Below are 23,323 nucleotides of genomic sequence, written 5' to 3' on the forward strand. Positions count from 1 at the left end.
ATACTATAAAGTTTTTATAACTTTTTTTGACATACTATACTAAGTATAGTATGTTGAAAAAATTATAAGTCATAGTATAGTATGTCTAAAAAAAAAAAATCATAGTATAGTATGTCGAAAAAAGTAATTAAAAGGTTATTGTATAGTATGTAAAAAAAAAAATCAAAAGTCATAGTATAGTATGTTGAAAAAAGTCATAGTACAGTATATCAAAAAAAGTAATAAAAAAGTCATAGTATAGTATGTCGAAAAAAAGTAATAAAAAGATCAAGTAAATAGTGTCAAAAAATGTTATAAAAAAATCATAGTATCGTATGTCGAAAAAAGTCCCAAAAAATTCATAGTATAACATGTCGAAAAACGTAATAAAAAGGTCATAGTATAGTATGTCAAAAAAAGTCATAAAAAAGTCATAGTATAGTATGTCCAAAAATGTAATTAAAAGGTCAAAGTATAGTAAGTAGCAAAAAGCCATTTAAAAGTCAAAGTATATTATGTCAAAAAAATAGAAAAAGTCAAAGTATAGTATGTTGAAAAAAGAAATAAAAAAAGTTGTAGTATAGTATGTCGAAAAAATAAAAAAAGTTGTAGTATAGTATGTCGAAATCAGCTGACCGTCCATGATCCGCTCTGTCTTTCAGATCCATCAGCATCTTCTCACCGGATGATAATAGTATTGAGCATGTATGAGCATGTATTGAGTATTGAGGGTTAGGGTTAGGGGTTAGGGTTAGGGTTAGGGTTGGTGAGGGTTAGGGTTAGGGGTTAGGGTTAGGGTTAGGGTTAGGGTTAGGGTTAGGGGTTAGGGTTAGGGTTAGGGTTAGGGGGTTAGGGTTAGGGTTAGGGTTAGGGGGTTAGGGTTAGGGTTAGGGGGTTAGGGTTAGGGTTAGGGTAGGGTTAGGGTTAGGGTTAGGGTTAGTGGTTAGGGTTAGGGGTTAGGGTTAGGGTTAGGGGGTTAGGGTTAGGGTTAGGGTTAGGGTTAGGGTTTGGGTTAGGGGTTAGGGGTTAGGGTTAGGGTTAGGGTTAGGGGTTAGGGTTAGGGTTAGGTTTGGGTTAGGGTTAGGGGTTAGGGTTAGGGTTAGGTTTGGGTTAGGGTTAGGGGTTAGGGTTAGGGTTAGGGTTAGGGGTTAGGGTTAGGTTTAGGGTTAGGGTCCGGTGGAGCGGTCTTCTGCTGCTGAGAGTTTTCTCCTTTTTCCTCCTGCAGGTCGTACTAGATTGTGTCAAGTGCCCACGCAGGAGGATGACCTCTCTCGTACAGAGGTTTTCCGTGTCTTGCGAAGTGACGGGGCTCCTCAACGTTAAGTTACGTTATCGTCTCGTTACCGACCGGGTGCCGGTGTCTTCGGCTGCCGGCTGCGGTCGGGAGGCGATAACGTAACTCGTTGAGGAGCCACGCTGCTGAAGCCTGCGCTGAGCAGGAAAAGCCAACACTATGATCAGCATTGATTCATGGAGAGACCTTTGTCTGGTCAGCTAACATTACTGCCAAGCAGGTGAAATATAGAGTGATTTTGTGGTTTTAGCTGACGTGTGTCACCTCACTGTTTTGAGCGATGCTCGTTCATGTCTATGTAGTGCGAGCAAGCGCGAGCTCGACGCTGACTTTCGTTGATTTCAAGGCCACAGGTGTCGCTGTTAAGCAGCATTTCTGAATCTTACAAATAGTCCCTTTAAGTGGAATATATTACCAAGATATACGGATAAATATATCCAATGATCATGTCATGCAACTGCTGAATTTGGGTACTGGTAGTTAGAGCTGAACAGACCCTCAAACTTTGTCCGGTAGAGGTGGTCTGATGTCCCGGTGTCTGATGCTTGATGTCCCGGTAACACTCCGGTAACACTCCGGTAGCTCCGGTGCAGCAACTGTTACCAAAAGGCCTACTACGTTATATATGATGGTGTTTAATTTCCTAACAGTGTCCATAATCCTTTGTGTCCGTCACTTCTAAACACATGCAGCCACTCTCCATGTTGTTCGAGCACTCAGTCTAAAAATGTTTGCTTCTTTCCCCAAATCAGCATCACCTGCATGGACTTAGATTTCCTGTGGAGCAGCCTCAGTCTGTCTGTACCAAACACCACCTGGTGCTTGGAGGCAGACATCACACCGTAACACAGAGATAATATAATATATGGCTCCTACAGACTGAAAACACCAGACATGACTGTATATGTCCATGACATCCAGACACACCAGGGACACATATTTATGTTTAAAGGACATGAAAAAGTGCATTTTGCAACAATATGTTACCAAAATTTGTATGTTTATGTATTTTAAATAGAAGGTATGATGAATGCATCATGAGATGAAATACTGACACTTACACTATGAAAGTTTATAAAACACAGTAACCATGTTGTGGGTGATTAAGTTAGTTCAACTGTGGTTTAAGTGATTGACTTCAGTTGAACTGAATTAAAGTGCAAAATACAAATTTAATTGGAACGGAAGAAGACAAGAAGAAAGAAAGAAAGAAAAAATAAATACATAAAGAATGAAAGAAAGAAAAGAAATAGATAAATAAAGAAAGAAAGAAAGAAAAATAAATAATGAAAGAAAGAAAGAAAGAAAAAGAAAATAGATAGATAAAGAAAGAAAGACAAAAAGAAAGAAAATAAATACATAAATAAAGAAAGAAACACAGAAAGAAAGAAAGAAAATAAATAAAAGAAAGAAAGAAAAAAAATACATAAAGAAAGAAAGAAAATAAATAATGAAAGACAAAAAATAAAAGAATGAAAGAAAAAAACAAACAAATAAATAAATAAATAAAGAAAGAAAATAGATAAAGAAAGAAAGAAAGAAAGAAAATAGATAAAGAAAGAAAGAAAGAAAGAAAGAAAGAAAGAAAATAGATAAAGAAAGAAAGAAAGAAAGAAAGAAAATAGATAGATAAAGAAAGAAAGACAGAAAGAAAGAAAGAAAATAAATAATGAAAGACAAAAAATAAAAGAATGAAAGAAAAAAACAAACAAATAAATAAAGAAAGAAAGAAAGAAAATAGATAGATAAAGAAAGAAAGAAAGAAAGAAAGAAAATAAATAATGAAAGAAAGAAAAGAAAGAAAGAAAGAAAGAAAGAAATAAAGACAGAAACTAAGAAAATAAATAAAAGAAAGAAAGAAAAAAACAAACAAAGAAAGAAAGAAAGAAAGAAAATAAATACATAAAGAAAGAAAGACAGAAAGAAAGAAAGAAAGAAAGAAAGAAAGAAAGAAAGAAAATAAATAATGAAAGACAAAAAATAAAAGAATGAAAGAAAAAAACAAACAAATAAATAAAGAAAGAAAGAAAGAAAATAGATAGATAAAGAAAGAAAGAAAGAAAGAAAGAAAGAAAGAAAATAAATAATGAAAGAAAGAAAGAAAAGAAAGAAAGACAGAAACTAAGAAAATAAATAAAAGAAAGAAAGAAAAAAACAAACAAATAAAGAAAGAAAGAAAGAAAGAAAATAAATACATAAAGAAAGAAAGAAAATAGATAAAGAAAAAAAGACAGAAAGAAAGAAAGAAAGAAAGAAAATAAATAATGAAAGAAAGAAAGAAATAATGAAAGAAAGAAAGAAAGAAATAATGAAAGAAAGAGAGAAGTAAAGAAAGAAAGACAAATAAAGAAAGACAGAAAGCCTACATAAACCTATACAACCTAAGGAAAACACCACTTTGCATACTTTGAAGCTCAATGCAAAGTAAAAAGCTGAACAGAGTCAATAGCAGTTAATGGTGTTCCTGGCCGTCTAGAAGACTGTGTAGTTTCCTCCAGCTCGGGTCCATTAGAGTCTTATTGAACATGTGGTGCTCATCAGTTAAAAAGGCACATTAAGCTACTAATTAGCTGAACATATTTCTTCATCCTCAGGGACCTGCTGGGAGCACAAATGAGTAGTCAGCACTGTTGTAAGCGGGAAGCCGAAGCAGAGCTGCAACACTTCATCTACACAAGCTCTGGACATTTAATGGATGAACTCCAGTCAATTAAAAGCCTAGTGGGATTGATTGAAAATCTACATACTGAGGTTTATACAAAAAGAGGTTTTTTTTGCCTTCTTGTCAACTAAAATATTCTTAATTTTGAGCATTTTGTCTGAGAAAAAAACAAAAATATAGTTTGTAGCATGTGAAACAATTTCAAAAGTATTATGCAGTATATTACCTAGAGATGATAACAACAAATCCAATAGTATTCAAAGGTGAAGATATGTTTTCTTTATTTTAACACATTGCAGGATGTCTTTCATAAACTAAACTTACAACCAGATTTGATGGACAACGTTTATGCTTTCATTCATCATCACTTTCATATTAACAATAATCCTTCCACCAGCAGGGATCAGTAAAACTCCATAACTGTGTTAGACCCTGTTGGAGCTACTCTGTGCTAAACACACAGAGATAAGTTTATATTTATATCATCTCATTTAAGTTGAAATAAGAAAGCAACATATACATATTAATATAAGTACCAGGATTTATTTCTATCTTTATTTAAGTTTGATATTGGTGTGTTTTTCTTGCCACTGAGGATAAATCGTCATACATTTTAAAAAATGAGGCTTGTTTTCCAACAATTTCTCTCATCATTTACTCCAGTTAAAGCTCCAAACAAACAGTATATTATATTCATATTATTGCCTTTGTTTGTGTCAGACCGAACCACCTGTGTTTCCCTCACAGCAGCCACATCACCCTGATAAATTGGTTTCTTTACGGCCTCGTTCTCCACATTGTTGCAAGATGTTGCATCATTAAATGTGTGTCGGTGTGTATCTCTACCTCCACTTTCAACGTTTTCTAAGTCAATATTGCACAAGCTTTTATGAACATATTTTCAGTTGGTCCTCACTGTGGGCCTCTCTCTGTCATCTTCATTATGTTTTTGTTTGTTTGTGTTCATCATTTGTCAGACAAAAGTCAATATAGATATTGAAATCTCTAAACTTTTGGCTGGAAAAAATTTATCATTGGACACATAACTATTCTTTTTCTTTTCCATTTATGTATTTTTTTTACCATTGTGTGGGGATTCTTGTTTGTTCTGTGAGGAATAAGTTGCTCTTACATGTGTACTTTTATAACATACAGTATGTTTTTCCACCTTGAATATAATACCAATAAAGAAAGGTAAAAATCAATTTGTTTTATTTATTTCCAACATCTTTCATAGATTCAACTTTCAAGTAATATGTACTAATATGAACCTCTTGAGTATTTTTTTTTCTTACTTCCCATACATGTTAATAATAATAATAATATATTGGATTTATATAGCGCTTTATAGTAATCTCAAAGACGCTTTAACATATTCGGGGGGGAAAACGGTGTGAGACAGACAGACAGGAGACGAACGACAAAAAGCGACATACACAGGCACAATCACATACATACACATGGACTGATTGGTAGGGGGAAGGAGGGGGCTACGGGTAAGCAGATGAGAAAAGATGTGTTTTAAGGCGGGACTGGAATGTGGTGAGGGAATCGGAGTCTCTGATGAGATTGGGGAGTGAGTTCCAGAGCTTGGGAGCTGCCCTGGAGAATGCTCTGTCCCCAAAGCTGCGGAGTTTGGACGTGGGGGTGGAGAGTAAACCAGCCGAGGTGGATCTGAGGGACCGTTGCACTAGTTGCAGTAGATTCTTTCATTCATCAATTTCATATTTACAACTTGTGGGATCAGTAATACTCCACAATTTGGAGTTGGACCCTGTTGGATCTACCGGTGTGAATGTCTGAGTCCTTGATTCAGTCTTTCACTAATTGATAAAAACACATTCATTCATAAGTTTAACCATTGTGTAACTTTTTCGTATTTTGTGTTTTTCAGCTAAAATTATTAACTTTATTTTAAGAGAATTAATATATATTCTAACACAACCGTTCCCAAACCTTTTTGGCCCGTGACATTTAAAGTAGTAGTTTTTGGAAACATGCTTATTTGCTTTCGTCCTTCTTCAAGGGGCAGCTGTGGCTCAGAGGTAGAGCGGGTCGTCCACCAATCGGAAGGTCGCTAGTTTGATCCTGGGCCCCTCCAGTCCAGGTGTCGAAGTGACCTTGAGCAAGATACTTAACCCCAAATTGCTCCAGAAGACTGTGCCATCGGTGTGTAAATGAGTATTTAGATTAGATCCTGATGAGCAGGTGGCACCTTGCATGGCACAACAGTGTATGACTGTGTGTGTGAAGGTTGACAAGTGTAAGCACTTTGGTTGATCACTCTTGCAAAAAGCTATCTGACGGTTAGCTTAGCTTAGCACAAAGACTGGAAACAGTTAGCCTGGTTCCGTCCAAAGTTAACAAAATCCGACTTCTAGCATCTCTAGAGTTCGATTCTTAGCACGTTCGTTTAATCCGAACAAAAACTGAAGTGTAAAAATGGGAATTTGTGATTTTATTGGCGGGTTAGCAGTGACCCCACGGTGACGAAAAGAAATAAAACCACAAAAAGATGTTTTTACGCTTCAGTTTTGTACGGATTAAGCTCTTACTGTGCAGCAATTCTACGACAGAGTGATTTTTTCATGTGAAGGACCTTTAGAGGCCAGAACAGGGGGAACTTTGCAGAATGTGCAAATTGGTTTTTGCAGCTCTAATAAAGGTTCTATTTCGTTCTTCCTGACTGCCAGAGGCAGTGTTTAACACTGGATGTTATCCATCTCGCGCACGCGCAGGTCGAGTATTTAATATCAACAAAGTCACATGTGACCTGGGATGACGTAGTTTATATAAGCCCACGTCATCATCAGATATGTCCCTTAAATCTTCTCGCGGCAGGTAATCCGCGAATGCAGGTTGAGTAAAAGAGATAAGCCGTTGACTTTTCGCTGGAAGCCCTGTAACCGCATGGTTGGAGCTACGGTTTCGTCCTCCAAGGGCTGCGATTAGTTAATCACGGCTACACTCTAACACTTTAGACGCTGTAACACCGGTGTTTTCGCCGGTACAATTCAGCGAGGCTAACGACAGGTGAGCTAGGATCACAAGGTGAGTATATCCTCCCGTCGTTAGAGTTTAAGTTACGTTTGTTGATAGGAGTCTGTTTTCGGTCTCCTTTATTGTTTATGGCCGCCGAGCTAAGTGTTTGCGCTACAGTATCGGCGAGCCTCCGTCGGACAACGAGCCCGTTGGGCTGTTGTCGGCTAATTCATTTCCTTTTACAGTGTGTGTTGCTCAGCAGCGAGTGATTTCGCTCGTTAAAGCAGACATCTCCTTTGTTGATAGATAGAGCGACCGCTCCCCAGTAAGTGATTTCGCTTGTGGGTTAACTTATTTTGTGGCTGCTGTTAAAGGGGAAGTTATTATCTTCCCTGTCTTCTGTATAATAACAGTCTTAGTTCAAAGCTAGTGTCTAGTTACTGAGACAGTTTCCTGTTAAGCAACTTGATGTAATTTTTTCTCTCTGTTACTAGAGAGTGCTTTCACTCCAGTGTAACCAATGAGTTGCATAACAAAGTAAACACATTATATAAGTAAGATAAATACATTATTTAATTAAATATAAAAGTATAAAATTCATACTACGAATTATTATAAATATCAGCAGCACCATGTTAGGTGAGCATGTTTGCCGTGCCTGCATGGCTCCACTGCTAGCTACTGATGGCCATGATGAATGCCCCACATGCCTCGGTGTTGTACACCTGAGGGAGGGGCTGTCCGACAGTCAGTGCATGAATTGTAGTTTTATGCCACGGGAGCTGAAGATAGCTCGATTAGCTGAGCTAGAAGAGCAGCTCGAGTGCCAGTTGCCCCTATCGGGTGTACCTTCACGGAGTGGGCGGAGACGCGCCCCACCTGAGGGGGCCCCACCTACAAAAAAGGCACGGAAAGTGGACTGTTTGGCAACTAAGGTCGACACGCTAACATCAGAGTTTGCTGAGATTAAAGCGCTGCTCCTTAACCTTCAGCCAGGCAGGGTGAACGCAACCCAGCCTACCCCACCGAGATGGGATGAGGATGCCCTGTCTACGAGGGCTTCCTGTAGCCAGTTCTGTGAGGACCGGCCTGGACAGGGAGAGCTAGTAGCCTCCTCCCACGCTTCTGACACCTGTTCCCAGCAGTCAGGAAGTGGGTCCAGGGCAGGCTCAGAGTCTGCTCCAGCGACAGTTAAGCCAGTGGTCCGTATGGCTCTGGCACGCTTAGGCGTGGATGAGGCCCCGACTGCGGGCACCTCATCCAGTGCATTTTTTAGGTGGGCCCCGCCCCTGGCGGGTTTCTCTGTTCCACCCTCCCAGCCATACATTGAGGCGGCAGGGCCTTAGCTTCAATGCAGAAAGCTGACACTTACGGACTGGGTATGATGCCAGCAGTGGAGCCATCTATTGCGCCCTTATTGTGTCTCCAAATGAGGTCTTAAGGCCTGATGCTCGCTGTCCCAGGCCCCAGTGTCGCATCACAGACGACTTTCTAGTCAAGGCTTATGAAACAGCGGCACGCATGGGCCGTCTTGGAAACTCTCTTTCCCATCTGATACTATCCTTGTCCCAGTCCCTGCAAACTGCTGGCGTGGATGCTTCCGTCCAGAGCCTCAGTGATGCATCCCTGCAGGCGTTCGGTCTTATCACAAGGGAGCTTGGCAGACTAATGTCGACCCTTACGCTGACTCGCTGGCAGGTATGGCTGGCCCAATCTCCGCTTTCGGAGCCGGGCCGGAGAGCCCTCCGCACTCTCCCCGTGATTCCGGGGGAGCTGTTTGGCCCAGCAGCACAGCAGGCCTTGGAGCGTGGAATCCAGGCGAACCAGACTCGGCAGCAGTTTGCTAGCTTCCGGGAACCTACGCCTTTATGGCGACAGCGGCCCCCACAGGGTGGTGGTACCAGTCGCCCTCGGCTTCCAGCTCGTCCTGATACGTACCCGAGGACCTCGCAGGCTCCGGCACGGCCGGTGCCTCAAGCGAGAAGGGGTCGGGGGTCAGGGTATCGCCCCCCCCCCCCAGGTACCCAAAGGGCCAGAGGGGAAGATCCTGATGCCCCGGGGCCGGCAGTCGGACGCTTCTCCCAGCAGCAACTCAGCTGCTGGGAAAGCAGCACTTCAGACCCTTGGGTGGTGGCTACGCTTTCCCAAGGGTACAATCTCCAATTCCGACGCCGGTCCCCAGTTTTCAGTGGGATCAGACTGACCACGGTCAGAGATCCCACAAAGTCCCAGGCACTCAGACAAGAAGTAGCCAGAGAGAGGGTGGGTTTCGCCCTATACTGGACTTACGAGGGCTGAACACATTTCTAAAGGTGTTGCCCTTCCACATGCTGAGTACAGCAGATGTGCTCCAAAACGTGACACGGCACAGTTGGTTCACATCCATCGATTTAAAGGACGCATACTTTCACGTCCCAATAGCACTACCTCACAGGCAGTACCTGCGCTTCGCATTCGAAGGCAAGGCCTTCCAATTCAAGGTGCTCCCATTTGGTCTTTCCCTTGCCCCACGGGTCTTCACAAGGTGCATGAGGGCGGCACTCGCCCCGATGCAAGCCAGGGGGATGCTTATCCTCCCATACCTGGACGATTGGCTAATTTGTGCTCTGACCAGGGAACAGGCAGAACGGGACACTGCGTCCCTTCTGCATCACATGACGAGGTTGGGCCTTACCGTCAACCATGCCAAGAGTTGTCTCATACCCAGCCAAAGGGTAGTGTTCATTGGTTTAACTCTGGACTCCCGCCATATGCTGGCCTTCCCAAAGACGAGTAAACGCCATACTCCAGCTCCTCCTCCGGTTCCGGAAGAACAGGAGGTTGAGGTACAGCCTGTTTCTCAGGCTGTTAGGTATGTTGACGTCAGTAACATCAGTAGTGCCACTGGGCCTCCTGTACTTACGGCCATTCCAAATTGGGATCAATGGTCTCCAATTAGATCCAAAGTCCCACAGATCCAAGAGAGTCAGGGTGTCCTGCCGATGCCTCCTTGCTTTGCGGCCATGGTGAGCCGGGGCATATCTGGCCAGGGGCATCTCATTGGGTTCGATTCCCTCACGTCGCGAGGTGGTGGTGACCGATGCTTCGCCCTCCGGCTGGGGGGCAGTATGGCAGCACAGAGCGATAAGGGGGCTCTGGACAGCACAGGAAGCGGCGGAGCACATAAATGGGCTCGAGCTCCGTGCTATATATTTGGCACTTCGCAAATTCCTACCACATTTGAGAGGCAGGCATGTTATTGTACGGTCCGACAACAAGTCAGCTGTCTACCATGTGAACCGGCAAGGGGGCACCAGATCAACCCCGTTGCTACAGGTGGCACGGAGACTTCTGGTATGGGCTTTCCCTTGTTTTTCCAGCCTCAGGGCCATGTATCTGCCAGGGCCACAGAATGTGGTGGCAGACTTTCTCTCCCGCCAGAAACCCCCTGCGGGGGAGTGGAGGCTCCACCCAGAGGTGGTAGAGGAGATATGGCGCAAATATGGCGCAGCAGAGGTGGACCTGTTTGCCTCAGAAGCCTCAACGCACTGCCCTCTTTGGTTCTCCCTGACGGAGACAGCAAGCCCGTTGGGACAGGATGCCCTGGCACACCCAGGGCCAGATTGCCTCCTCTATGCCTTCCCACCATTCCCACTGATAGCAGTAACGCTACACAGAATACAGCACGGCAACAACAGACTCCTGTTGGTCGCCCCAAACTGGCCGGGGAGACCCTGGTTTCCGGGGATGCACAGGCTTCTGGACGGAGTTCCATGGTGCCTGCCCAACAGGCAAGACTTGCTCTCACAACTGGGGGGCCGCATCTGGCATCCGAACCCGGATCGCCTACAGCTTTGGGTATGGCCCCTGAGGAGCCGGACCCACTCCTAAGGGTAGGTGACCGGGCGGTAATTCAAACCATTTCTGACTCAAGAGCACCCTCCACCAGGGCACTGTATGCCAACAGGTGGAAAATATTCTCAGAGTGGTGTAAAGTGCATGAGGAGGTACCTCAGAGTGCCTCTGTGCCAATAATACTGAGTTTTTGCAGTCTTTGCTGGAGAAGAAACTCTCTCCTTCTACCTTGAAGGTTTATGTAGCTGCTATTTCAGCCGGGCATGTCAGAGTGGATAACCAGACCGTGGGGTCTCACACTCTGGTGACCCGATTTCTTAAAGGAGCCCAGCGGCGGAACCCCCCGCAGGCTGTCAAGGTTCCCTCGTGGGAACTGCATCTGGTGCTAGAAGCCCTTTGTCTCCCCCCCCCTTCGAGCCTCTGGAGCAGTCGGGGCTGGAGTGGTCTTCAGTAAAGGTTGCTTTTCTTTTGGCGATGGCATCAGCAAAACGTGTGAGTGAACTTCACGCCTTGTCAGTGAGTGAAACGTGTATCCGCTGGAACTCAGATGGCACAGGGGTAGCACTTTGGCCTAACCCATCATTTTTCCCGAAGAGGTTGGCTCCGACCCACTCTAATCAGGTCATTGAGCTGGCAGCTTATGACCCTTCATGCCTACAGGGGGAAGATGCTAAGTCAGCGGAACTGCTCTGCCCAGTGAGGGCCTTAAGGCATTATATACAGGTGACTGCGAGCTTTCGCCGCTCTGATAGTCTGTTTGTCTGCTATGGGGGCCATAGGAAAGGGCACACCCTGTCCAAGCAGAGGCTTTCCAGGTGGATTGTTCAGGCCATTGAGGAAGCATACAGGTCAAAAGGACTGCCTTTACCTCTTAATATCAGAGGCCACTCCACCAGGAGTGTCTCCACTTCCTGGGCAGCGCTACGGGGGATCCCCCTAAGTGATATCTGCGCTGCGGCCAGCTGGGCTACTCCATGCACCTTTGCCCGTTTTTACAGGGTCAATGTTGCTGCTCCCCATGCAAAAGCATCGGTGGTCTTTCAGGAATCCACAGGCCGTTCCCGGTGAGGTGGGTTTTCCTCGTGACTACGTTGGTAGTAGTCATCCAGTGTTAAACACTGCCTCTGGCAGTCAGGAAGAACGAAATAGAACGATAGTTACGTATGTAACTATGGTTCTATGAGTTCTGGATGACTGCCAGAGTTGGCTGTCACTCGGAATCTTGGCGAGAAGATTCTGGAGGGACATATCTGATGATGACGTGGGCTTATATAAACTACGTCATCCCAGGTCACATGTGACTTTGTTGATATTAAATACTCGACCTGCGCGTGCGCGAGATGGATAACATCCAGTGTTAAACACTGCCTCTGGCAGTCATCCAGAACTCATAGAACCGTAGTTACATACGTAACTATCGTTATGAATTGAGGCCAAATGCTATTATGCAGCATTGCCTGATGTTCAATTGCACAACAGCTTTGACAAGGTAATGTTTGAGTACGCATTCGTAGAAAACTCATTACCTATCAGGCCTTTTTTGACCAGAAACGTAAAGAAATCAAACACTGATGTCAGATTGCTGCAACACGTGATGAATTCAGGCAGCTTTCTAACATCTATTACATGACAGCTTAATCGTTATGTAAGTGTAGTCTAGTGCATAACCATGAGGAGAGCGGTGTAGAGTCTAAAACAAGTCTTTATTGGTCAATATACAGAAAGCAGTGGGATCACTAAAGAGAGAGAAATCCCAACCATTTTGTTTACAAAAAGAAAAAGAAACGGATATATAAAATAACTGTCTTGAACATTTTTACAGGGTTTGTTTTTATATGTAAAAGAATCTTTTTCTCTTTAATCTTTCAGAAGCACAATATGACAAAGGGGGACGAGGGAAACAAGGCAGTTGTTTCACAATGATGACATCACAATCACAGGTGCTTAAAGGCCAACAGAGGGAGGGACGGGTGAACAGGAGACGTATCAGCTAAAGAGCTCAGAGGGAGTAATAGTCACTGATACTCTGTGTGGACATGAACAGGTGATTTCTCTGAGTAGAAATGGGAATGCCAAAGGAGTGAGGCCTACTTTTAGATCACTTGAATGTAGAAAAACTCATGGAATTAAACTTTGAGCAACTTTACTTAATCTACAGTAACGATGGTACAAAATGGAATTAATATCAATGAAGTTTTGAAGTTTGAAGTTATGCAGGAGTGGCGACTTGATGACACCAGTAAAATAAACCATCACTCTGCATCTTTTCTCCAGCATTTTGCTCTTCACCTGACTGTAAAGGGGCACTCCACCAATTTAACACATCAAGTTAAAAAAGGAGCACTACTCTGTCAATGAAAACACAATATCGTCTGTCAAGTCTGAGAGAATAACCTTGAGGATGGAATCGGGGTTATCATTGCTTGGAACAGAAGTTAGAAATCAGAAATCCTGCTTTACAAACAGGAAGTGTGGAGTTCAAAAAGACCTGGGGGCGGGTTTCACAAAGATATTTTTAGAGAGGTGGTCTATAGTGTTAGTCCAGTCTGTATTTGGCTCAAAGATTAGTCTAATGCAAGACCGACACTTTCACAAAAATAAACACAGAGTAAATTTACCCTAAAAAGGTAGCCACCCTATCCCCGGGCTACCTCGGAGCCATGTTTCCATGGTGACTAGCCTCGACACCTGCTAATCAGCGGCACCAAGCGACGAAAAAAGAAAACACGCCTCATAATTTGTTGTTTGCTAACAATGTTGTGGTGCGAGCAATCAGAAGGGAAAGAGTTTTTAGAGGCCGCAGAAACTATTATTTATGTATTTAAGATTATTATTTTGACTTTTTGATTTTATTTTGATCGTGACAGTGATAGTTATGAAAGGGGGACAGAGAGGGGACGGGTTGGACCTGAACCGTGCATGGGCCGCTGTGTCAATGTCAGTTTGATCTAAGCCACAGTCAAAGTCCATCTTTGAGAAGCCAGCCCCTGTGCATTTACCAGGCTTGTCTAAGAAAAGATGCTACTGAGTTGCATTATGGGAATTGTAGTATCCAGTATTTTTGGAGATTCACCCATAACTAGGCACTGAAATCAGGATATTTCTGCCTCTGTTGCAAATTTGACTTTTTTTTCCCGTCATTATGGAAGTGCAGCACTAAATCGCTGGAGTACCCCTGTTCCTGTGTACTGGTCCTTTATACTGGGCCCATAATTGCATAGAGGGCTCCCTTTACTATGGAATTAAAAACAAAGACGGTAGCATACAGTAACATCTTTGTATCATTTCATCTGCAAAAAAAAAAAGAAAGACATCTGATCTAATCCTAAACAGTAAAAGCTACAATAGGCCACAGTATGGATAGACTTGGTACACAGACAGATGTTAACAAACAGCTCTTTTGTTTCTAAGAGTATTTAAACTACAATCAACTTTTTCCAACAGCTCATTAGCTGACGGAGCAGTGAGGATTTTTAGCTTTAAAATACTTTTGAGAAACTAAAGGTGGCCGATATCAAACAGTTAATAATCCTGCTTTGTATATAAATCAGGACAGATGTGGAATGATTATGGTAATAGATGTGTCTCTTTAGTGTTCAGGCCACAGAGCCGCAGCACTGTGGTGTACTTAGAGAAACTGATCACACAGACAGAGAGGTTTGAGTTAAATATGAGGACATACACTGAGTGACGATACAGCTATGTTATACAGTACCTACTATATAGGCCAAAGGAATTATATTTTAAAAACTTTATGGATACATTAACTAATGTATATGTATATGGATGCATCTCACTGATAAATCTGATAATATCTCACCATCTTGCAGACAATCTGTTTAAAACATAAACAATATAAAAGTAATCTGAGGACACGTGTAATTGCACACATTAAATGTTGGGATAAAAGCCCACATCATCTTTGTGTTAATGTAAGAAATGGTGAGAATTTGTGTCACTATATTCAAGAGTTTAGATTTAATTTGATCGGCAAAACTTCAGCTAATTCTGCACATATAACGAGAAGACTGTGCTTGTTTGATATTCATCATATATTTTGCTTCATTGAGTGTGATGTGAATAATAATGTACGTACAGACGAGGTTTTCCAGCACTGTGGGACTGCAGCTGATTCTGTAGTTCTGACTTTGTCCAGCAGAGGGAGATGTGTCATTAAAAATGACAACGTGGGAAGATTCAAAGTGTTTTTTTCCAGCAACTGATTGTAAATAATTTTATCAGAGATTTTGTTTCTGTGAGCATGAGTGTGTGTGTGTGTGTGTGTGTGTGTAGGCCCTACCGGTAGTGAGCGTGAAGGAATGTATGCATGATGTGTGTGTGTGTGTGTGTGTGTAGGCCCTACCGGTAGTGAGCGTGAAGGAATGTATGCATGATGTGTGTGTGTGTGTGTGTGTGTGTGTGTGTGTGTGGTTGATATAGAGAGGGATCGAATCAAAGAGAGAGAGACGAATATGTAGAGTGTTTATATGTGCAGGTGTATGTGTGTGTATGTGTGGTCAGTATGTCACGGAGGAACTGTCCCACTCTAGTTTTCCCTTCTGCTTCCTCTCTTTCACCTCTCCTCTCTCTTCTTCTTCTCCGCCCTCTTCGTCTTCATCACTGTTGTCTGACTCGGCACTTGTCATTCCTCCCACCTGTTCCTCGTCCTCCTCTTCTTCCTCCTCCTCCTCATGTTCTTCTTCTTTTACCTCCTCACCACGCGCCTGAGCTCCTCCTATGTTCTGGAAAACAAAGCGTGATTTTTAGTAAAAGGTCACCACAGATCCAGTTTACAACGGCAACAAATGTAATAGAGCTATTTGTAAGATCTTCCGAGTCTTTAGATTAAGAATACTGAAGGAATAAAGACACAAAAACAGAAATTAAAATGTCATCCAACCTCCATGGGGTTGACAGTGATGGTGAGTGCAGAGTTGTCCCAGTCTTCCTCGGTGTCTTTGACCTCGTCCTCGTCTTCTCTGGACCCTTCCTGATGTGTGGCGTGGATCCTGTACACGCCGATCACCACAATCACCACCAGGGCAGCGATACAGACCACAATAACTACTGTGGCTGCTGGAGGTGCTGCTCCTGGAGGAGAAGTAGAGATATGATATTATATTATATTATATTTAGGGCTGTCAAAGTTAACACGATAATTAACGCAAATTTGTTTAACATCAATAATTTCTTTAACACATTAACGCAACTTTCAATAATGATCTTTCAGAGGTTGTAGTGGGCTCAGTTTTATAAGCTGGTGTGAAGATACTGGTATCATAATTAGTTATGATTTGAGCATGTTTTTTATGCTAAATGCATTACCTGTGAGGGTTTTTAAATGTTATATATATTATATATATATATATTATATATATAAACTTATATATATAAACTGAAATACACATGCTCTTCCTAGTGGTCCAAACACAATGGGTTTTTTAAAAAAATTAAATTTTCCTCTTTTATTTATGTTATAACCCTTTTCTCTCTGTCTGAGAACATTTGTTGTATGTTGCCAGGAATTAAATTACCTTACATGGCTTACCTGGCATGTGTGAGTTGAGAGTGTGTATCATGAGTGGGTGATGGACGGGTCTCATGTACTGAGGTTGGGCAGCCATATGATTGACATGTTCCACAGGTGCTGAGTGGTGAAGAACATTGACCTACAGTACAGAGGCGGGACAAAGACCATTATCCTCAGGAAAAAAGAAGGTGGAACATCATTTGTGATGCAAGACGATGTGGTATGAAAGTAACTGAGCATGGGAAAGATTAAAAGCAAATGGAGAAAGGGAGCAAGGAAAAGATAAATGACAGCGACTCGATAAACAGTTCCGGACATGAAGAGTGAAAAAGAGTTGAAATATAGCGATTGAAAGTCATCAAACTGACCTCCAAATTGAACTCATTGCTGGTGTAACGCCCGTTGAGTTCAGAGCAGGTGAGTCTGAACTTTCGCTCACTCAGAGTGGCAGGTCGCCAGTTCTTGTAGCGTACCTGTCTCAGTGTCTGCTCATAGTGGGCCATGGAGTCCACGCCTTGGAACAGGAAGGAAAAACATGTTATACTAAAATATGTCCTGTAGCACTGTGTATCAGTTTGTAACTGTAATATGTTATGACAGGAGATTTCAGGGACCTTTACAGCTGTCTTATTCTATAGAGAGTGGATGTTCATCTTATTGCTGTATAAAGGGCAAGCCATTTTTAGACATATTCTTCAAGGTGATGCATTTTATGATGTCTTCCCACCACAGAGCATTAGTGCCACACGTCATCCCTCTTGTCGGATTGTTAGCCCTGCCTACCATATATTGATATTCCAGAGGTGGAGTTGGTGGCATCCAGGTGTTTTCCCAACAAGGCACTGTGATGAATCTCCATACTCTCTCTCTCAGGATTCAGTTCTTCCCCAATTACCAGCACATCACAGTAGTCCAGGTTATGCATCACCTCCATCACACCTGGTCTGCGGGCTGTATGCATGCACACGAAATTACAAAAAAATGTGTTATGTGTGCAAATAGATTTAAAATGATAAACATCCAGTGCACATAAAAGCAAAAAAGTTTGTAGAAAAACTTCTCACTCGGAAGAAAATTCCTACCTTAAAAACACATTTTCTCTAACATCAAATGAAATATTACTACGAGGCTGGTATGAAATGTGAGCATCTTAACAACGCAGGCAGCCTCTCCACTCACATCCACCGAAGCTGTCTCCCTTCATTACTGTGCTGGTGATGTGAAGCTCTTTGAAGGGTGCCACACCCAGCGGGCCCCGCAGGTCACCGGCAGGCCTGACGAGCCGATTAGATCCTGCGATGGTGATTCTCGGTTCACTGGGCGGCAGGACCATAACCACTGACTTGATGTCTGGGATGGAGAGACACGTGTCCTCGCCGAAACACCTGACACAGATGAAGAGAGAGAGGTTACAGGGCGGGACAGCACTGGTGTTACATGCTTCACTGCTTATTTCGCTTGATTTAAAGGAACAGTTTGTAACATTCAGGGGGATCTATTGGCAGAGATGGAATATAATATTAATAGGTATGTTTTCTTTAGTGTATAAACACCTGAAAATAAGAATCATTGTGTTTTTATTAGGGCTGTCAAAGGTAACGTGATAATAACGCGTTAATGCAAATTAGTTTTAACGCCACTAATTTCTTTAATGCATTAACGCAATCTATAATCCGGAGATTGTAGCAGGCTCAGTTCTAAAACTACAGTTAAGATACTGGCATCATATGAAACTACAAAAACCTAAGGAACCCATTGGTACCAACCATGTTATTCTAGCTTGTCGCAAAGGAGGTTAAATGATACTCCAAACTTAGTTTGGCGAGAAAAAACTGACATGGCTATTTTTAAAGGGGTCCCTTGACCTCTGACCTCAAAATATATGAATGAAAATACAAAATACCAAACGTTTTTCATACAATTACTAAAGTATGAAAAGTCCAATTTAAACTGAAGCATCCCCTCCACAGGGGACTAGTAAAACATAGTTACACTGTTAAATTACAAAGATAAAATGTGTAAATGAAATGAAGCATGACTTAAAAGTTTGAAGTGAGTGCAATTAGCCCTGACCTCTTCTTTCGCCCATACAGAAATAAATCTCCAAAAGGAAAAATAACCCATTTGAAAATAAGCACATTATACAAAGACATATGTTAGCTTTTAAGGTCTTGGGCTCAGCCAGGCTTGTTTGAAATGCTAAATCCACTGACTCTGTGAATACTGAAACGGCAATTATCATTGAACCGGTCCTGCTGCTTGTCAGGACAAGAAACACAGCCTTCAAACAACACAACATCTTCAGGAAGAATTTAAAAAATATCAACAATGTGTAATGGGACTACGTATTATTGTTTTTGCCTCAGTCACAGACGCTGAGTGTAAAGGCGGATCTGTCTGTCTTTATCTCGAGGGGAGCTGTGAAGTGTTGTTCAGAGTTAGACAGCCTGTATTGCTGCTCCCTGAGTGCTCGCCTCACTTTATCGACCGGCACACATCTAAGCTGATTTGACCCGTCTGCGTTTGCTGCTCAACAAATGAACAGGCTGCTGAATGGCTGTGTGGAGATGGAACAGACACATGAACAAGGGCTCCCATGCAGCATACAACTAAACACAGGCAAACTGGCACACATGGGCATACGAGCTGTGTGAGGATGAACAAATACTTTAAGAGTGAGGAGAAGCAAACACACATACTCCATCACATACAGATGCCATCAAGTGTGTTGCATGGTACACTAGGTATTGTGTTGTTTTATGATTTACAGTATAAACAGTATCATGTGTTTCTGATTATGCAATGGTGGAAATAATTCCAGTTATGCTAGCAGAAGCAGGTTAAGGGGTCATTCAATTATTACCTGTCTATCACATTTTGTGTGCGTAAGTAGAAATTTGACGGCATTGAAGAAAATGTAAATATCAAGGAAAGCCAGAAATGTTCATGATACGTTGTCGTGGACCAAACTGTTTGTAATTTGATTTCATAACGATGTGGCTAGATAGATAATGTGCTTTGGACAAAGGTTGGACAAACAGACCGACTGACCCCACCATCCTTGGGAGTGGACAGAGTCAATTCAAATCAAATTAAATCCAGAGATGGAATCACAGAAAGACACATAGAGGAAAAACAGACAGAAAATGAACGAAAGAAGGAATATAAAAAGAAAGAAACAAAAAGCGAGGACAAGATGGTCTTTGCGTTCACCCGAAGGCTTAATGTCCTTAATGGCCAGCTGGTCTGTTTAGTGGTTTAATTGTTTTTACACTAATGATCCATCCTTTTCCATCTCACCAGGAGTTCTGTGGCTTAAAGACAAAGACAGACACACCACATCTGACAGAGCCTTCATTTAATTCTTTAACCACCACTCCTCTGGCTGTTTGTAGCTTGTCTTATGTATTATGTATGCATCATTTCACATTAGTGTTCGGGGGATAGTTATAGACCTCACACTTTATTCAACAACTGGATAGCTTCTTCAAATAGAACACCTGCAAAATAACTTAGTGGTCACTAGCAGCAGTTCTGTACTTCACAAGGATATTTATTTCAAGGTTGAATGGGTTTTCTGCTATTTCCAGTGGCTAAGTTGTAAATACAATGACTAATACAATACAATACAATTTGGTTGTTGTTGTTTTTTCATTTAGCTGTACTTTTCATCAATTTGGATGAAACTAGTAGTAGTAGTAGTTATTAGTTAGGGTCGTGTCTAGAAGGTAACCCTCAAAAAGCTAAATCTGATCGGAAATTAAAGACTCGCTGTCCGACAACCTTTCCTAACCTTAACTATTCTATATCAATGCCTAACCTTAACCATCTCGTGAGAGTTCCCTCAGCTCGCGGGTTACCTTCTAGACACGACCATTAGTTAGTCAGTTTGAACATGGAAGTCTACTATTCCATAACGTATCTATGATGGTAACAGGAGTGTCATGGCAACAAACTGGTCCCTTCAGATGGCTTCTCACTTGAGTGGCTAGTTCACTTTGAGAGTAAACTTCAATGACTCTGAATCTGATTTATAGAAACAGAAAATGTAAAAACCTTCTGAGATGGTAAACAGCAAAGAGACAGGTTTTAGATGTGCTCTTAAACAAGGCCTTAAACTCACAGCTCAGTGACAGTGACTGAACTGGGCAGCTCCTACAGCGAATGTGAAAACGTGAAACTAAGTGGATGTAAAGCTGAATGTTAAAAAAGTCAAAGCGTGAGTGAAGATGCATCCTCCGAGTATATGTGCGCTTACTGTACTGTGGTGGTGATGTGCAGCCGCCGGAGGCCTGGCGTAGGGAACTGGCGAGAGTTGATGTAGGAGACCTTGGTCATGGCTGTGTTGATGCTGTCCAGATCCTCTCCTTCCACCACCAGCACAGACTGGGCGGGGTTAAAATGGAACTGGACACACAAACAAAGAAACTTCCAGTTGAAACAGCTGTGTTTATGTTGTAGCTCAATGACTTATCTGTGTCTTGATGAGGAAATACGTTTACATCAACATGTTTTAATATATAAGGATGTGTGTTATAGAGTAGCATCCTGTGCTGCTATCCTGTACAGGACACAGTGTCTTACTTCTTCTAAAGTACCGCTAAGGTGGTAGCAGTTACCATCAACCAAAGACTGAAAGTGTGGAGTATGTGTTTGTGTGTGTATTTGTACATCTATCTTTCTGGGGACCTTCAAAGTGAGGACGTTTTGGTTTTTGGTTCTAACTTCTTCAAAGGCCTGTTTAAGGGTTCAGACTTGGTTTTAAGGTTCTTGTTAGAATTAGGTTTAGGTTAGGGTTAGGTTATGGGTAATCTCCATAAACATATTCTGCATTCACATGTAGAATCTGTAGGCAATGGGACAAGATTTTGGTAACGGAAGTGTTCTGGTTTCCATTTGTGGTCTGAGTAGTATGGACCAATCATGTTCGAGCAGGCTTTGGTTGAGTGCAGGTGAACTGTCGGTGTGGAGAGCAAAAAAGCCGGAACGCATTGCCCAAAATGATGATTTAGCTTTTTATTGGTTTAAAATTAGCTTGTAAACTGGCTACTTGTGAAATAATCCGGTTGTATACGTCATCTCTCAATTCCAGTCTCGTATCTCAAGTTGCTAATCGGAGTGTGGACAATGAGCAGCACACGGAAAAGGAAGTCTTGACCTGGATATCCACTGGCTACACCGGTAGCTGATGGGTTCCGAGTTTGGGGTAAGGGTCTAGGCAATGTATTATGTCAATGAGTGTCCTCATAAAGATAGAAGTACAGGGAAGTGTGTGTGTGTGTGTGTGTGTGTGTGTGTGTCTGCGTGTGTGTGTGTGTGTGTGTGTGTGTTTCTACGCACCTTGATGTCCTTAGCGAGGCTTTCAAGGGAGTTAATATCAAGGCCTTCTTTGCAGGCCTGCAAACAGGAAATGACCTTCTGGGTTTCAATGCGTCCCGGTCGGATTGTCAGACCTGACAGGCTGCCATGGAAATACTGGGTGAACCTTGGGGTCCCCACCTCACCACCTAATGGGAGAGCGACAGAGGAGAGAACCACAGGAGAAGTGAGATATGACAGAAGTGGAAAGGAGCGGAGGAGAAGTGAGATATGACAGGGTTAAGGACAGACGTGGAAAGGAGCGGAGGAGAAGTGGGGGAAAAAAGGTCAGTTGGATAGATAGATACAGATTGGGTATGTCACAATGTCAGCCAATTCCCTCACATTTTCCTCGTCTGCTATTTTTTCCCCCGCCATGTACTAACTCTCCCGTCCTTTCAGATCCTACCACTCCCACCTGCCCTGCAGTAACCGCTGTGTTCCCTCCATTCCCCATCACCTAACCTTCCCCACCCACCTGCTCCCACTTCCCCATTAGCCCAGTAGCATATAAACTGGCCCACGTCCATTAATTCCCCGCCAGATCGTCTGCTGTGCTCCTGCCTTTAGCGTTCCAGCCATTTTCTCTGCCTGCCTTATGCACTCTCTAGCCTGATCCCCTATTGGATCAATTTGCCTCCTGGTTTTGACTTTTGCTTGTTTTTCTGACCTTGAGTAAACTTGTTTTTATTTTACAAGCCCGGTCTCAGAGTCAAGTTTTTGGGTTCAAACCTGTTTTTACTGATCCTTTGCAGTATAAAAGACACAACAACATGTATTATACATGTTTCCAAGGGAAAAGCACATATTTTTCAAAAATAACATCTGTGAATCTGCTTCAGAAAAAAGCTTACAAGACCCAGTGGATAGCAAGCTATAAAGAATTTAGAGGCTATTTTCCCTACGTTTACAAAGGAGGTACGAAAATAAGCATGCAAAACAACTCTGACACGAGTTCAGACAAGACATAAATGTAATTGAATCACGTTGAGACTGACTCTTTTTTTTGACTCACAATATACAAACAAAAGACACACAAGTAATCAACATACAAATGTATTCTACCGTTTCAAACCCCCTCCAGACCAATATACAAATCTAAACCAACCCTATACCAATGCACCGCTCAAACAATATCAGTCCTAAACATAATTACTTTCCTTCAATTTTCATTGTACTTTCATCTTACTGCACAGGTAACATGCTGTGGTAATACTGTAGAACAGCACTGACAGAAAAAAGAGGACAATTATTAGTTTAAATCAGTTTTCTTTCCCTTCATTCTAATTTTTTTTCTCTCCTCCCTTGATTTTTTTTTTTTTAAATAGTGACATTAAGAACTTTTTGTTTCAGCATATTCTGTCTCATTATTTTGTAGTCTGAGAGCTACCTTTTCCAACTTAATCATTTCTATTGCTTCAGTGATCCATTCTTTCTGAGATGGTGTATTTAAAGCAATCCAGTTTTTCATGATTACCGTCTTTGTGACCAAACATAACAAGAGAAAGATCTTTTTATTCTTTGAAGATATTCTGCTGAAGTTATGCAAATCTCACAGTATACAAGATCGTGGTGAGTGGAACGGCTACTGTATATCAGTGTGGATCATCGCTTTTTTTGTTATGCCAAAACAAAGTTTGTTATTTCTATTGCAGTCCCACTACAAATGTAGCACCTTCAGCAG

The 23,323-nt window shown here is 42.2% G+C and overlaps 2 protein-coding genes across 2 annotated transcripts in view; one reads left to right on the forward strand and one right to left on the reverse strand.

Annotated features, from left to right (window-relative positions):
- rbp2b (retinol binding protein 2b, cellular) overlaps window positions 1-23,323 on the forward strand; it is a 232,898-nt gene that overhangs the window by 26,621 nt on the left and 182,954 nt on the right. The window lies entirely within an intron of this gene.
- The window catches only part of clstn2a (calsyntenin 2a), a 165,767-nt gene continuing 154,879 nt past the window's right edge, over window positions 12,436-23,323 (reverse strand). The window contains exons 11-18 of the mRNA XM_074650901.1: window positions 21,622-21,788; window positions 20,540-20,688; window positions 17,461-17,666; window positions 17,065-17,232; window positions 16,650-16,795; window positions 16,300-16,420; window positions 15,652-15,842; window positions 12,436-15,493 (exon numbers count right to left, since the gene is read on the reverse strand). Of these exons, the coding sequence (XP_074507002.1) occupies window positions 15,269-15,493; window positions 15,652-15,842; window positions 16,300-16,420; window positions 16,650-16,795; window positions 17,065-17,232; window positions 17,461-17,666; window positions 20,540-20,688; window positions 21,622-21,788 (1,373 nt within the window). The 3' untranslated portion in view covers window positions 12,436-15,268. The remainder of the gene's footprint in view (window positions 15,494-15,651; window positions 15,843-16,299; window positions 16,421-16,649; window positions 16,796-17,064; window positions 17,233-17,460; window positions 17,667-20,539; window positions 20,689-21,621; window positions 21,789-23,323) is intronic.

The sequence above is a fragment of the Sebastes fasciatus genome, chromosome 11, assembly GCF_043250625.1.
Source record: "Sebastes fasciatus isolate fSebFas1 chromosome 11, fSebFas1.pri, whole genome shotgun sequence".
In the NCBI taxonomy this organism is placed as follows: Eukaryota; Metazoa; Chordata; class Actinopteri; order Perciformes; family Sebastidae; genus Sebastes; species Sebastes fasciatus.